At 57.1% G+C, this 14,131-nt stretch overlaps 1 protein-coding gene across 3 annotated transcripts in view; it reads left to right on the forward strand.

The window, feature by feature from the left end:
• Positions 1-1,809: 1,809 nt before the first annotated feature.
• Positions 1,810-14,131, forward strand: part of Macrod1 (MACRO domain containing 1) — a 140,043-nt gene continuing 127,721 nt past the window's right edge. For 2 of the 3 annotated variants that reach the window (XM_013513963.1, XM_005384649.2), the window contains exons 1-3: positions 1,810-2,192; positions 11,511-11,612; positions 12,153-12,269. In XM_013513963.1, the coding sequence (XP_013369417.1) occupies positions 1,925-2,192; positions 11,511-11,612; positions 12,153-12,269 (487 nt within the window). In that variant the 5' untranslated portion in view covers positions 1,810-1,924. The remainder of the gene's footprint in view (positions 2,193-11,510; positions 11,613-12,152; positions 12,270-14,131) is intronic. The other variant, XM_005384651.2, reaches the window with a different exon arrangement.

The following is a 14,131-nucleotide window of genomic DNA, read 5'->3' on the forward strand; positions in this document are numbered from 1 at the left end:
GCTGGCATCTCCAGGGGCCACCCCACCCGGGCAGCAAAGTTCATATTGGACCTTCTTTGGGCTCCTGGCTCCTTAATCTCAGGCACTCAAACGCAGTTTATTCCAGGGCTGAGAATAGAAGCCAAGGCCTCATGCATGCTAGGCAAGTGTCCTACCACTGAGCTACACCTTGGCCCTGAAATATAACCATGTAAGTGTTATTAGTATTACCACTACTATTATTACTCTGGTACTGGGGACTACGTTAGATCCTCAGCTCTTGTAAGAAACAAAAGGAGAAAGAAAAACTTGCAGCAAGGATATGCTTTATTTAAGATGAAAGCAATGCTTCCTTACAGAGCAAGGGTTTTACCTAAGAGGTGTTAAAGGGAATGAGGAAGTGAAAGGCCTGCTATTGGGGCTTTGTGTGTGTGGTCACTGGTTCAGCCTGAGTTTGCACAGGTTTCCTGTTGAAGAGACTGCACCCCCTCTTGATCTGGAAGGATTTGTACAGTAAACGGATTTAATGGGCTTTGTAATTACGGACACAGAAGAATGTGGGTTAGGGTCACAACTCATGGGAAAATGCCCACTGGCTTTTCTTTCCAACCCTTTTAATTTTTTTTTTTTTTTTTTAAGTTTTAGAGACAGGGTCTTGCTAAGTTGCTAAATTGCTCAGGCTGGGCTGGAATTTATAACCATTATTATACTTTTCAAAAATAACTTTAAGCCGGGCATGGTGGCGCATGCCTGTAATCCCAGCACTCCAGAGGCTGAGGCAGGAGGATAGTTGGGAGTTCGAGGCCAGCCTGGGCTACAAAGTGAGCTCAAGGTCAGCCTGAACTGCATAGCGAGACCCTGTCTCAAAAAGACAACCCCCCCCCCAAAAAAAACAACTTTAAAACTGGGTGTGATGGTACCTGCCTGTAGTCTCAGCATTTTGCGAGGCAGAAGCAGGAAAATTGCAAATTGGAGCCTAGCCAGGGCAATTCAGCCTATGAAGACCCTGCCTCAAATAAATAATAAAAGGGATAAGGCTGTAGCTTCGTGAGGCCTGTGTTCAATTCCTAGTGCTGTAAAACAATATGTGTATGTAAAGTAAAAATATCTTTAAAATCTTAGCAGTAATAGAAAAATATTAAAATATTTGTACTTAAAAATCCATTCTTGTACTCTGGTAAAGAATTAAAGAAATATAAAGAAAAAAATCATCCCCATTCTTCCATCGTAGGGTGTCACTTGGCTCGCAAATTTTAAACTCCACTCCTGCACCCGCGCCTGCCATCTCCGCCCCTCGCCTCTGGAGCTCCGCGAGGCAGAGACTTCCGGCCCGGGGAGGTCGCCCCACCGGACATACTTGCTCTGGGCACCTGTCATCATCTTCGGGTGGCCAGCGGGACCCGCGGCTTTCGGGGGACTGGGGCGGGATGGGAAGCGCGGTGGGCTGTGGGGGCAGCGAGACGATCTTGGGTTTCTCTGGTTACAAAATACTCAGCAACTTGGAAGCCGCGCCCGGTTCCCCGAGTTCGCCCCGCGCACCGGCAGGCGTCCGCTCGCCTAGGTGCCGGGGAGGCTGCAGGCGGCGCCGCGGAGCCGAGGACACAGTCCCAGAAGTTGACTACGCCGCCACGATGGATGAGGCGCTTGAGGCCGGGGCGGGCCGGGGCGGGCCGGGGCGGTGCTCTGGTGCCCCAGGCGGGGCGGAGGCCCGGGCGGGGCTCGTACGTGTGTATACGAGTGCGTGGGTCCAGCCAGCAGCCCGGACTACAAGTTCCAGGGTGCCCAGCGGCGCGCCCGGTTTTCTGGCTGCGCCGCCCTCCGGCTCCAAGCCGGTTGTCCTGGGCTGGCACGCGCCACCAGGTCCCTGAGTAAATACGGGAGAGAGTCTCCCGAGCACCGTAAATAGAGTGCAAGTGGGCGGGGAACCGCCGTGCGACGCCTGCCCATGTCGCTGCAGGGCCGCGTGTCCCGCCGCCTGGCACAGCTGCGCGTGGCGGGGCAGCTGTTGGTCTCTCGGCGCCCCTGGCCTGGCCCCCCGGCGGGGCCCTCAGGGATCCGCGGCAGCGCGTCCCCAGGCGCGCGGATCTCCGCGGGAGTTAGGGCTTGGGGGGCGGCGGCGGCCGGCCGGACGGCCGGGGTGCGCACCTGGGCCCCTCTGGCCATGGCCGCGAAGGTGGATCTGAGCACCTCCACCGACTGGAAGGAGGCAAAATGTAAGTGGGAGCGCGAGGAGTAAGGGCGGCCCACGTGGGGCTTCCCGGCCGGACAGTACCTCTCGAGCAGCCCCTCCCACTGGAGACCTGGGAAGTTGAGGCCCATCGCCTGCGGTGGACCCCTCCCCCACAACCACGCCCCCTCTGGGTGTCCAGCCACACACACGCATGCACACACCGGCCCCCAGACCAGGTCCAGTCCGCCAGCAGCCTCCCTGTGGAGCGGCCACAGGGCACCCACTGAACTCTGCCCGGGCGGGAAACTGAGGTCCAGAGCCCAACTCACTCCCTCAAGGTCGTTCAGCCAGTTTGGCAGAGCTTGTAAGGTTAGGATCCGGACCTCCCTGTCTGGTTCTTGGCTGGTGGCATTTGAGTGGGATGGCGCAGCATGGACTGAGGGAACAGCTCAGGGACTGGTAGCTCCCCTGGGGAGTCAGAAGGCACCAGAGTAGCCTCCCTGGGCAGGTCTGACCTGCCCTCACCCAACCCCAGTGCGGACCTCGCAGGCACGTGGTCTGGTACTCTTTGATCCTCCCTGCTGGCTTGTGGCCACTTGGGAGCGGTCTTTGCCCTTTCCTGAGGAACAGAGGTTAGAAACTGGGGGACAGGTGGAGATGGGGTGTTTGCCTGTGAAGACCACAGATCTCCACCCTGGTTCCCCAAAGAAGCAAACTACTCTCCCCTTCCCCCTGTGGGCCCACCAGGAGTCCTGGATGGGCCATGAGTCCCGACTGGGAAGGGAGGAGAGGGCACCCGCAGAGCCCCAAATAGCCCTGTCCTTTGCCCAGCTGCTCCTGCCCTTCAGGCCTGCCCCTGGCTCCTGCGACTCCTCTTGGCTGGATCTCCTTTCAGAAGGGCAGCAAAGGCTACCTACTGGACGGGCTGCTGACCGGTGTGACTCAGGGCTGGGCAGGATGAAAGGGAAAGTGGCTTTTTGGGGACTGCGGACAGTAGCAGTAGCAATCAGAATGACTTGTTTCTGTTTTGAGTTGCATTGCTTTCCCTGGGACTCCAAAACACCGTGAGGTGCTCTCTGAGCACAGTGAACCTGTCACCCCTCAGCCCTTGCTGGAGGGGACTGGCAGAGAGCCCTGGCAGGGCAAGTAAGTCACTGTCCCCACAGGGAGCCCTGCATACCATCCTGCTGTCTGTCAGGGAAGGTCCGGCCCCTGGACCCAGCCTCGGGGAGCACTGGGCCTGGGGAAGCTATAGGGCATGGGCTCCCAGGCTGTGATAGACTCGGTTTCTCTCCTGCTGGAGCTGGGATTTCTAGCCATTCATGCAGTGCATTTTTATTGGGTGTCTTCTGTGCAGCCAGCACTATTGTGGTGCTGGCTTACAGCCATGAGCCAGACAGGCCCGCGCTCCCTGGCCTCACGGAGCAGGGGAGGGAACAGTAGAGATGAATTTAGACAGAGGAGATGGTGCCAGGTAACGTCAGTGCCATGAAGAAACCGTGGCAGTGGGGCGTGGTGGCACACGCCTGTGATGAGAATTGCACAGGAGGCTGAGGTAGGTGGGTCCCAAGTTTGAGGGCAGCCTGAGCAATTTAGTGAGACCCTGTCACAACATAAAAAGGCCTGGAGAGGTAGCTCAGTGGTAGAAGCTAAGTGTGAGGCCCTGGGTTTTATCCCTAGCTCCATGGGAAAAAGTAAAAAAATAGAAAAAAGAAAGAAAGAAAGAAAGAAAGAAAGAAAGAAAGAAAGAAAGAAAGAAAGAAAGAAAGAAAGAAAAAGATTGGTCCCTTGGGGTACCTGAGCTGGGAAGGTCTGAGGCCTCTCAGGGGAGGTGGCTTGAACTGAGTCCTAAAGGACAAGCTGTCTGGAGCAGGGTATTCCAGGCCCATTGCTGAATGAAAGCTGGTCACACCCAGGGGACAGTGCTAGGGTATGGGGCGTCCCACCACCACCAATGGCAGACTGTTTGTCCTAGAAACTCATAGATGCCAGCACTCAAGTGCAGCACTTTGCAGCTGGTGTCCGAGGGTGGCCTGTGTGGTCGTCCTCTGTTGCTGTGGGAGAAAGTGCCCCATATCTGGAATTGAGACACTGCCATATGTCGTCTCGGCTGCAGAGGTCAGGAATCTGGGAGTGGTCAGCATAGCGCTTCTGGCTCAGGTCCCTGTGAGGTTGGCAGGGGCTCCATGCGGCCGGAGGATCTGCTGTCCCTACCCACAGGAGCACAGGATGCAGGCACCGGGGCTGGGAGAACAAGCTGCAAGCCGTGGTGCCTTCAGAGTTCCTCTCTGCCTCTTCTGCTTTATGCTAAGTCTGAGAATTGAGCCAGGAACCTGGCCCGCACCCCAGGAAAGGGAAAGTGGGCTCCCCTTTTGTGAGTTTTTTTTGGGGGGTTGCTGGGGACTGGACCCAGAAAGAGCCTCCTTTTACCAGTGTTCGCTGGAGGTCGTCAGTCTTCTCACTGGTCTGTTTTGTCTCCTCCTGCTCCGCCTTCTCTTCTTTTTTTTTTAGTACTGGGGATTGAACTCAGGGTCTTCACACTGTGTGACATCTCCAGCCCTTTCTTATTTCTTATTTTGAGACAGGGTCTCTTCAAGTCATTAAGTTGCTCAAGCCAGGCTGGAACTTGTGAGGCTCCTGCCTCAGCCTTCCAGAGTGCTGGGATTATAGGCCTGCACCATCACGGCTGGCTGAGATGTTCGGTCTCACTGGCAAAATCCTACAGTATCTGATTTCATTGGCCAGCTGTGCATTTTGCCAATTTAATCGCAGTAAATTTTGATGGGGAGGCCTGACCCCAGAATCGGCTTCCAGCAGCTCACGGGCATCCTGTCTCCTTGTCCCCTATGGCACCTTCTCAGCTGTGAAGGCAGCTGGACATGAGGGGACTTATGATGAGACTTCTGCAGCTTCTGGGGCCTGGTAAGGCCCTTTGTCCCAGCCCACGCTGGGAGCAGAGCTGTGCACTCAAAAGAGAAGGGGCCTTGCTGTCTTCAGGCCTGGGCAGGCCCCAGTGCTGGGGCTTCCATGCTGTCCAAGCCTCATCTTCCTCATCTGTAAAATGGGACAGTGGTACCTGCTTGGAGTCAGTGTTGGGACCACATGAGATGGGATGGTCAGCAGGAAGTGGTGGTGCCTGTCTGTGATCCCAGGACTCTGGGAGGCCGAGGCAAGAGGATCCTAAGTTCAGGTCCAGTCTGCGTCACTTAGCAATTTATGGAGATCGTGGCACCTAAATAAAAGGGCTGAGGATGTAGCTCAGTGTGGCCCAAAGAGAGTGACAGCTTATATAGGGTCCTAGTGGCCCCCTTTCCTTGTCTCCTCTGGTGCTCCTCTCTTGGCTTTGCTCTGTGATGGGCACGGTGATGCTGGGACCTCTCAGCTGTCAGTGCTGGAGCTGCCCCGGCACATTCTGGGCCGTGTGTCCCCTCCGTGGTGGCACATGGTAAAACAAGGAGCAGGGGCCTGGGCTGATTTCAGGCCCTGGGGGGCTGATGTAACTGTCAAGCTGGCACATTTTCCAGGCCCATCTGGAGTTAGGGGCATAGGGTCCTCCCACCTGTTGGGGGGACGCAGCCTTGGCTTGTGCCAGTGCGGGTGGAAGCAAGGGGCACAGCCCCCGGGGTGCCTTGTGCTCTGTCCCTCCCTTGCTGTGCCATGGGCTTTGTCGAGCCCCTGCCCCCAGGGCACGGTGACCACAGGATCAGTGCCCCTGCCTCCAAGTCCAGACACTGCACCATGCTCTGGCGCCCGGCGCTCTCAGCCCTGCCCACTACCATTTCCAGAAACGGAGCCCTCTCGGCGCCCCGGCCTGCCCCTGCCTCCCTGAACACCAGCTTTCGAAGTGCCATAAAGACACTCCTTAAAACACATCATTGAATTCCCGTTTGCCCGGTGTACTTTATGGCCCTGGCGGAGCCGCTTCCTCCTGCTCGGCTCCGGTGCCCGTGAGCTGCTGGAAGCCGATTCTGGGGTCAGGCCTCCCCATCAAAATTTACTGCGAACATCTTTTTACAACACCTGTCTCAGTGAGCTGTAAAATACTTTCGCCTCTGCAAAAATGAAAGAAAATGAAAATGCATGTTTTACATCTTTGATAAAAAAATAAAACTCACTTGTGTTTTAATTCTGCATCTGCCCCAGCAGGAGGGGGTGAACAGTGCTGGAGATGCGTGGGGTGCATGGCCAGCCTCGGAGGGAGGGGGCAGCCTGTGGTGTGCGGGTGATGTCAGGGCAGAGGAGAGGCACAGTTGCCTTTTTCCTCCCCAGTACATGAAGGACCAGTGTGTGGTGGCAGTAATTCCAGGGGTCGCCAGGCAACAACCTTGTTCTTGAGATGGAGACGCTGCTTGGCACGCTGGCTTTTGAGATGCACTTGGGACCCTCAGACTGGCAGAGACAAGATGACTGATATCCCCAAGGTTGGCACCCAGCAGGTTGGTGGCAGAGCCAGGATCCTGTCTCCAGGAAGCAGTGCTGTCTCTAGGACTTGAGTGAAAAGGAGGGTCACCCAGACCAGGTCACTGTGATTGGGGGTCAACTTGCCAGGTGTCCCTTATGTGCTTGCGATCAGGGGCACACACAAGGTGCTGCCGCCTTGGAGTTGAATTTGCTGAAAGGCCTGGGGTGTCTCTGGTATCTTAGGGTGTTCAGGGCCACCCCAGCCCCAGTGTCTGCATGTGTGCACGGCTGTGGTTGGTCTGTGGCCAAGTGACAGGCTGTCAGCTGTTGCCACAGGAGACTTGGCTTTCTGGCCTGAGTCTGGCTGGCTGGCAGTGCCCACACTCAGCAGTACCAAGGCCGGGGGCTCTTCAGGCATGGCTGCAAGGTGACCAGTATGGGGACCCAGATAATTTTGAAAGCTAATCCACTTCCTGAGTGCTCCAGCTGGACAAAAAGTCTCCTCTGCACTTGTGTCTTGTCTGGCCTGGTGCTGCTTGGGTCTTTGCTCACGGTCTCGGGTGAGTGGTAGTTGTGTGTCAGGCCGGCCCCTCCTTTCTGACCCCAGTGCAGGCCAGCCTTGTCCCCATGGGTGAAGAAACCGAGGCTCAGGAAGGGCAACCTGCCCTTGAGCGTGATGCTGGTGGTCAGGAGCTCACAGTGTGCGGGACCCGCTGTGCAGGAAGAGTAACAGCGCCAGTTCATCCGACACCCTGGGCTGTGCTGTGTGGCTCAGCCTGTCTAGCTTCCTCCTATTTCTCCGCCCCACGCTCCCCTTTCCTCAGGGCATTGGCACAGGCCAGTCCCCCGCCTGGAAAAGCCATCTCTTCGCAAACTCCCCCTCAGCCTGTGGCTCTCAGCTCGTTCATTTAATGGTTCATCCCACAGCCACCCGCGGTGCCCGTGCATGCTGTGTGTGCACTGCGCCCTTGGTGGGACCTCAGCCCAGGCAGGCTGGATCCGCATGTGAACTTAGGAGCCCAGATGGCCACGGTCAAGGAGTTCGGGCGAACAAGGGCACTCGCAGGAGGCAGAGAGGGGTTGGTCCAGAGGGACACTAGCAGAAGAGTAGCAGCCAGGCAAGAGGCACAGCAGGTACAAAGGTGCCAGGCAGGAAAACACCTGATTCTTTGAGAAATAGAATGGTTCATGGCCAGGTGGGTGGGTGGGGTGCAGTGTGGGGCAGGCTGAGGAGGGAAATGGGGTCTGTCACAGGGGCCAGCTCACCGGGTGTGTTAAGGCTCTGCCTGCAGTGTGAGCTGAGCTTTGTGGGGAGGGGGAGCTCTGTGAGGAATGGGAGAGGGGTGAGGAGACTTGGGGGCTAGCTGGGACCTGGCTTCTGTAGGTGTCCAGTGAGTGATGAGGGCAGCTTGGTGCTGAGGAAGGGAGGAAGGGAGGAAGGCTTGGCTTCTGGGTGTGGTGAGGATGACTAACGGGCCAGCAGCTAGGTGGGATGCGGGGTATGAGGAAGGAAGAGAAGGGACCCCTGCCTTGGGGCCCGGGGTAAGAAAGGGAGGAGGGGACAAGTGAGAACACCATGTTTTGGAGGAAGGAGTCAAAATTCCACTTTGCACATACACACGTGGGCTTTGAGGAATGAGGGCAGGGGCCGTGGGGAGTGGCTGGAAGAGAGGAGGGGCTGGAGCTTCCTAAAGCAGGTTTGAATCCTGAAGGAGGAGGCGAGGCAGCGGGAGACCCCTGTCCACACGGAGGCTGCAGCCCTCTGACCTTGACCTTGATGGAGGAGGAGCCCAGGGGAGCCTGGGAGGGAGGACGCAGAGGGGCTCACAAACTGCGGGGGAGCGAGGGGCAAGGGCCATGAGTGTTTGAGGACCAGGACAGCGGGGGCCGGGGGAAGGACGGGGGTCGGTGGTCCTTCATGCCTGGCGACCGGAGGAGGGAGGGGATGAGGCGTGGCAGATGGTGGCATTCCTGGTTCCTGCTTGTTGGGGGAGGTGGCAGCATGCTGGAGGAGCAGTGGGGAGGGAAGGGGCCCATGTCCAAAGCAGCAACTGCAGCCTCCAGCAGGAGAGCAAGAATCTGGGGGGAGATTCTGCTTGGTGGGGATGGGGTCTCCTCCAGAGACGTGGAGCTCCCTGGACAGACCAGAGCGGCTGGGGTTACCTCCTCCAGGGTGCTTTCCTGGGCTCCCCTCCCCTGGAACTCGCCTGCCTTTCACCCGAGACTGTACGCAGGGTAGATGCAGTAGATGCTTGATGAATTAACTGACAGCCTGGCCAGTCTCTACAGTGTGGTCGTTGCCCTTGGAGGTGTCACTGATCAGCGCGGCCCTGGGCTTCTGTACGCTAAGCTGGGGATGTAGGTGGCAGCTTTCCATATCCTTGTTCCTTTGTTTTTTGGGGAGGAGAATTTTTTTTTGTTGTTTTTTGCTTTTTTGAGACAGGGTCTCTCTATGTAGTCCAAGCTGACCTCAAACTCACTGAGATCTTCCTGCCTCGGTCTCCCAAGTGATGGGTTTACAGGTGTGCGCTGCCGCGCTTGGCTTTTTGTTTTGAGAACTGGCCTGCTGTGCAGCCCGAGCTGGCCTCAAATTCTTGGGCTCAATCAGTCCTGCCTCAGCCTCCTAAGTGCCAAAACTACAGCTGTGTGCCACTGCCTCTGTGTCTCACACCGCGGAGGCTTGGAGGGTTCTTCAGCACCTTTCAAATCCAAGCAGCCCTCCCACCCCCAGCCTGTCGGGTTCTGCATCATGTGCCTGGGGGTGGAGGCAGGGCTGTGAGCAGCGAGGGACACTGAGATGGAGGGCATAGTAATGCCCTTGGGTCCTTAGACGGAATGGAGGTGGCACACATACATGGGGGACATCCTTAGCCAGTACCTGGTGCCAGCATTTTTGATCTAATTATGGTGCTGCTGGGACGAAGAGGATCCTTGACAGGCCTTTGAGGCTTCACTGTGGGTCATCCCCAACCATCCACTTCTTAACATCCCTTCTGGGAACAGCCTTCTGGCCCTGGCTACCTCCCTGTCCTCTCCCATGCCTCCTCGTGCCTCCCAGGATTCCACTTACCTCCTCTCCCAGCCCCAGAATATCTCTTTCTTGGCCTGTCTCAGCATTTGAGTAGCTAGACTATGTGATGCTTGGATCAGGCTCAGTGTCCCTGACTGGACTTTATTTTATTTATTTATTTATTTATTTATTTATTTATTTTTAGAAAGAGTCTTGCTATGTAGTCCAGGCTGGCCCTGAACTCACTATGTAGCCCAGGCTAGCTTTGAACTTTTGGTGATCCTGCCTCAGCCTCCTGAGTGCTGGGATTATAGGCACACATCCAGTTTAAATTGGGCTTTAGGTTCACAAGGGCCAGGACCTTGTTTACACCATATAAACAAGTGGCCCCATGTGTAGAACGTGTGTGTTGTACATGCCCAATAAATGTAGTGGGAGGGGTGAGAAGTGGAAGACACACCTCATGGTCCAGGCTTGAGTTGCAGTTAGGTAGTTAGTGGTGCTGTGTGCTTCCTGGGTGTAGCCCTTCTGCACTCACCACCTCCTTTGATTGTGCTCCCTCTCTTAGCTGTTTTCTGATGCTTTTTGAGTTCCTTGATGCGGTGGGGCCTTTGCTGTGTGCACCTACCACCCTCGCTGTCCTGGGGAGCCCCCAGCGGCTGAGCCTCGGTGCGCAGGCAGTCATGGGTCAGCAGGGGGAGCCCGCGAGCTGCCAGTTTGCCCGGCGGAGGAGCCCCAGGGCTTGGGTTTGTGTCTCCTTTTGGCCAAAGGGATGGGAGAGGTGGGGCGCTGTAGGGGAGACTCCTACCAGTCCCAGAGTCCCTGAGCTGGTAGCCCTGGCCACACTCATCAGCTCCGTGACTAAGGGCAGCCTCCTTGCCTCCCTGAGCCCTGCTGCCTCTGCGCTCATAAAAGGGGGGCATTTCCAGGCTGGCAACCATCGTGGAGACCTCAGCTGTTAGCGCAAGGGTGTCGACACCAGGCACCAGATCTGCTTGCTTCTGTAGTTTTGTGTTTTGTTTTGTTTTCCTTTGCTTTGTATTTCTGCTGTACTAGGGGTGGAACCCAATGCTTTCCCACTGAACTGCATCCCCAACTCTTTTTTAAAAAGTTTTTTTATTTTTTAAATTTTTTTTTTTTTGGAGACAGGGTCTCCCTATGCAGTTCAGGCTGGCCTTGAGCTCACTTTGTAGCCCAGGTTGGTCTCGAACTTGCAACGATCCTCCTGTCTCAGCCTCCCGAGTGCTGGGATTACAGGAGTGTGCCACTACACCCGGTAAAAAAGTTTTTAAGACAGGATTTCTCTAAATTGCTAAATTACCCAGGTTAGGTTGGAACTTGAGATCCTCCTGCTTCAGCCTTGTAGAGTGCTGGGATTACAGGTGTGTGCCCCCATACCCGGTTTATAGTTCTTCAAAGGCAGTTAGTTGTCCTGTCCTCAGATCATGTTGATGATGTGACTGGTTGATAATATGCCACCCAGCTTCTTGGCTTAGCACGCATGAGTCTGAAGTTATTCTGCTAGGGGAGTCTTAATCTCCCTTCTATGTATTTTGGCCGCTCGGGCTCCTCTTCCCTCGAAGAAACTAGATGAAGAAACTAGGGACCTACAGAGATGGCGATACAGCTGCGAAGAGGCCAGGTTGAATTCTGAGCCAGAGTCTGGTGTCTGAGCAGTCCCTCCACCACCCCCGACCTCAGTTTCCCTTTTAAACGAAGAGAGCAGGACAAACTGTTCAGGGGCTGCTTGGATCCTAACAGCAGCGATATGCTCCTCCCCTTCCTCGTCCCCTCCCCACAGGATGGTGTAAGGATGGGTGGGGGCTGGGGTCCATCCCTGGAGTAGGCAAGGGTCCCATGGGGAGGGGAGTCCTGGGGGTGGAAGTGACTGCACCGTGCCATCCCTACCCACTCTGACGCTCCTTTCTGCCTGCCCACCCTGCTCTGCAGCCTTCCTGAAGGGCCTGAGTGACAAGCAGAGGGAGGAACATTATTTCTGCCAGGACTTCGTCAGGCTGAAGAAGATCCCAACATGGAAGGAGATGGCAAAAGGTAGGCCCTGCTCCTGCCAGGCCCTGGCTGGCTCTTCGGTGGGCAGCTCCTTTGGACCCCAGCTTGGGAGAGTTGTACAGCTAGGAAGACCCCAGTGCTTGCTGTGTGGGGTCCCTCTGCAGGGGCTGCCTCATTTAATTATTCACACAGTCCAAAGCCAGTGCAGTTTTTATTACCAAGACACCTGTTAGGAAAGAGGCCTTGGGCCACAGAAGGTACCTGCCCGTGATGCCTGGGTTGTCTTGAGCTGGGCTTTGAAGCTGCGGGGGTCGGGGGGATGCTACATAGGCATGCCTGGTAACCAGCAACCTGGGCAAGTCGCTTACTTCACCCAGCCTCAGTTTCTGCATCTGGAAGGTGGGGATGGATGACATTACCGTCGCACCGGCCCCTAGCCGTGTTGGAGGCCTCAGTGGCATGCAGCAGGTCCTTCCTCATGTGCCAACTGTGTCAAGGTGGGGTTGGGCGGGCCTGTGGGCCCTGACGGGGTCCTTCTGCGGTGGGGGCTGCCCTGTGACTCCCAGGCACTGTCTGTTCCAGGGGTGTCTGTGAAGGCAGAGGACCCCAAGTACAAGAAGGATAAGCATCTGAATGAGAAGATCTCGCTGTTCCGCGGCGATATCACCAAGTTGGAGGTGGATGCCATTGTCAACGCCGGTGAGTAGCCGGCCTGGGCCAGAGACTCGGGTGGCCTCCCCATTGGCTTGGCTCTGGTCTGCCGTGCCAGGCGTGGGTGGGCGCCACCTGGCTCCAGAGTGGCTCAGGCTGTCAGGCGAGGATGGCCTGCTGGCGCCGCAGGAGCCCAGTATGTCGGCTGCTCGGCCTCCTTTTCCCTCGAAGCCCTGACCCACGGTGTCAGGGCGCCTGGCTCAGCTGAGCTGCCTCACAGCTCTGAGAGCCATTAGCGGCGGCAGGAGAAGGGAGAGAGCGTGGCTGGAAGCGGACCGGGCTCCCTGCCAGGAAGGTGGAGGGCAAACCCTGGGAGGTCCCACCTGGGGGATACGGTGGCTGCTTTCCTTTCTCTAAGCCCTGCTGCACCCGGGCAGGTGAGGGGCGTGCGGAGGGAAGGATGGGCGCAGAGAGGGCCCCTGCCGCCCCCTGGCAGCTCTCCAGCAGCGCTGGAGACGGAGATGCTCGGCTTCCTGTGCATCGGCCCGCCTCTTGCTGGCTTGGCAGTTTATTGTGATGAGTGCAGAGTCGGAGGCGGCCGCTTCTTTGGGGGAGGGAGAGAAGAGGCTGCTGCTCCCCTCAGGCGGTGATGGCTGTCTGGCTGGGGTCGACAGGCCCTAGGGGAGCCTCTGGAGTACTCAGGAGCGGAATGTCAAGGGCTGGTCAAGTCTGGCAGGCATGCAAGTGCTTGTGGATTGAGGTCAAGTGCAGAGAGGTCTGGGTCAGCTGGCTTGCTCGCTCCAGCGCCCCTCTCCCCGGCATCTGAGGAGGGGTCCCTCTCCCTCAGGACCCCTCCCCCCATCGTGGAATGCCCTCTTGTCTTGGCTCCAGCTCAGAGGGAGAATGCTGCCATACCTGCCTCTCTGCACTTTTGCAGGCCTGGGTCCCCACAAGAGCTTCTGGAATTTCCTTCTGTCTCTCTCGACTTTAGGTTGGCAGTGGCTGTATGTGACCACATGTTGGCAAGGGCACCGTTCCTGGTGGTGCCTCTGGGACATGGTGGTGCAATGCTGTCAATGCTCCTTGGTCTCCCTAAGGACTGGGCTTGCAGGATGTGGGTGAAGGTGGCCACTCGCCCTGTCTCGGTCCTCCTGCTTGTGGTCTGGAAGTTGTCTCTGGCAGTGGCATTGCTCTGCATGTCTGCCCATGCTGGTGCTGGCAGGACTGTAGTCCCATGGGCTGTGCCCTTGCCCTCATGTTGCCTGTCACAGATACACAGGGAGCAAGTCACCTGCAGACAGGAGTTCCCACGGGGGTGGCTGGCGGGGAGGAGCAGGGGATCACCTTTGCGGTTCTCCTGGTGATTCTGCCGTGGCCCTTAGGCTACTGGCACAGGTGGGGGGCAGCAAGGTCTGTGAGTCCATCTGGGAGCTGCAGAGCTTGGACAGCCACATCTCGGTTGGCAGACGCCGTGGTGGCCCGGGGGAGAAGGACATTCTTGCTGCCTGTCTGTGTGATGTTGGCTGGGCTGGCTGAGGGGACGGCCACAAAGACCCATGAGAGTCGCCCGGTGCGTGACTGCATGGCCTCAGGCACGGGTGAAGAGCAGGGAGGTGTCCCCTTGATACTTCTGCTGGGCACAGAGTGGCCAGGGGGAAAAGAGACCGTCTTGGCAGCTCCTTCCCGGCCTGGTTGGTGGCTGGCTTTGGCATGGGCCGTGTTGCGGAGACAGGGACCAAGGCATGCGGGTGGCACAGGGTACAGATGGAGCAGAACAGGGCCTCCGAGGCTGCGGCATGGTTACTGGCTTCTACATGCCTGCAACGGGTCAGATGGGTGTGGTGGCTCTGTCAGCTTCTCACTCCGAGAAGCTCTCCAGTGCTGGCTGCATCTGGAGGCGCCGGTGCTGG

The sequence above is a fragment of the Chinchilla lanigera genome, unplaced genomic scaffold, assembly GCF_000276665.1.
Source record: "Chinchilla lanigera isolate Chin_1 unplaced genomic scaffold, ChiLan1.0 scaffold00021, whole genome shotgun sequence".
In the NCBI taxonomy this organism is placed as follows: Eukaryota; Metazoa; Chordata; class Mammalia; order Rodentia; family Chinchillidae; genus Chinchilla; species Chinchilla lanigera.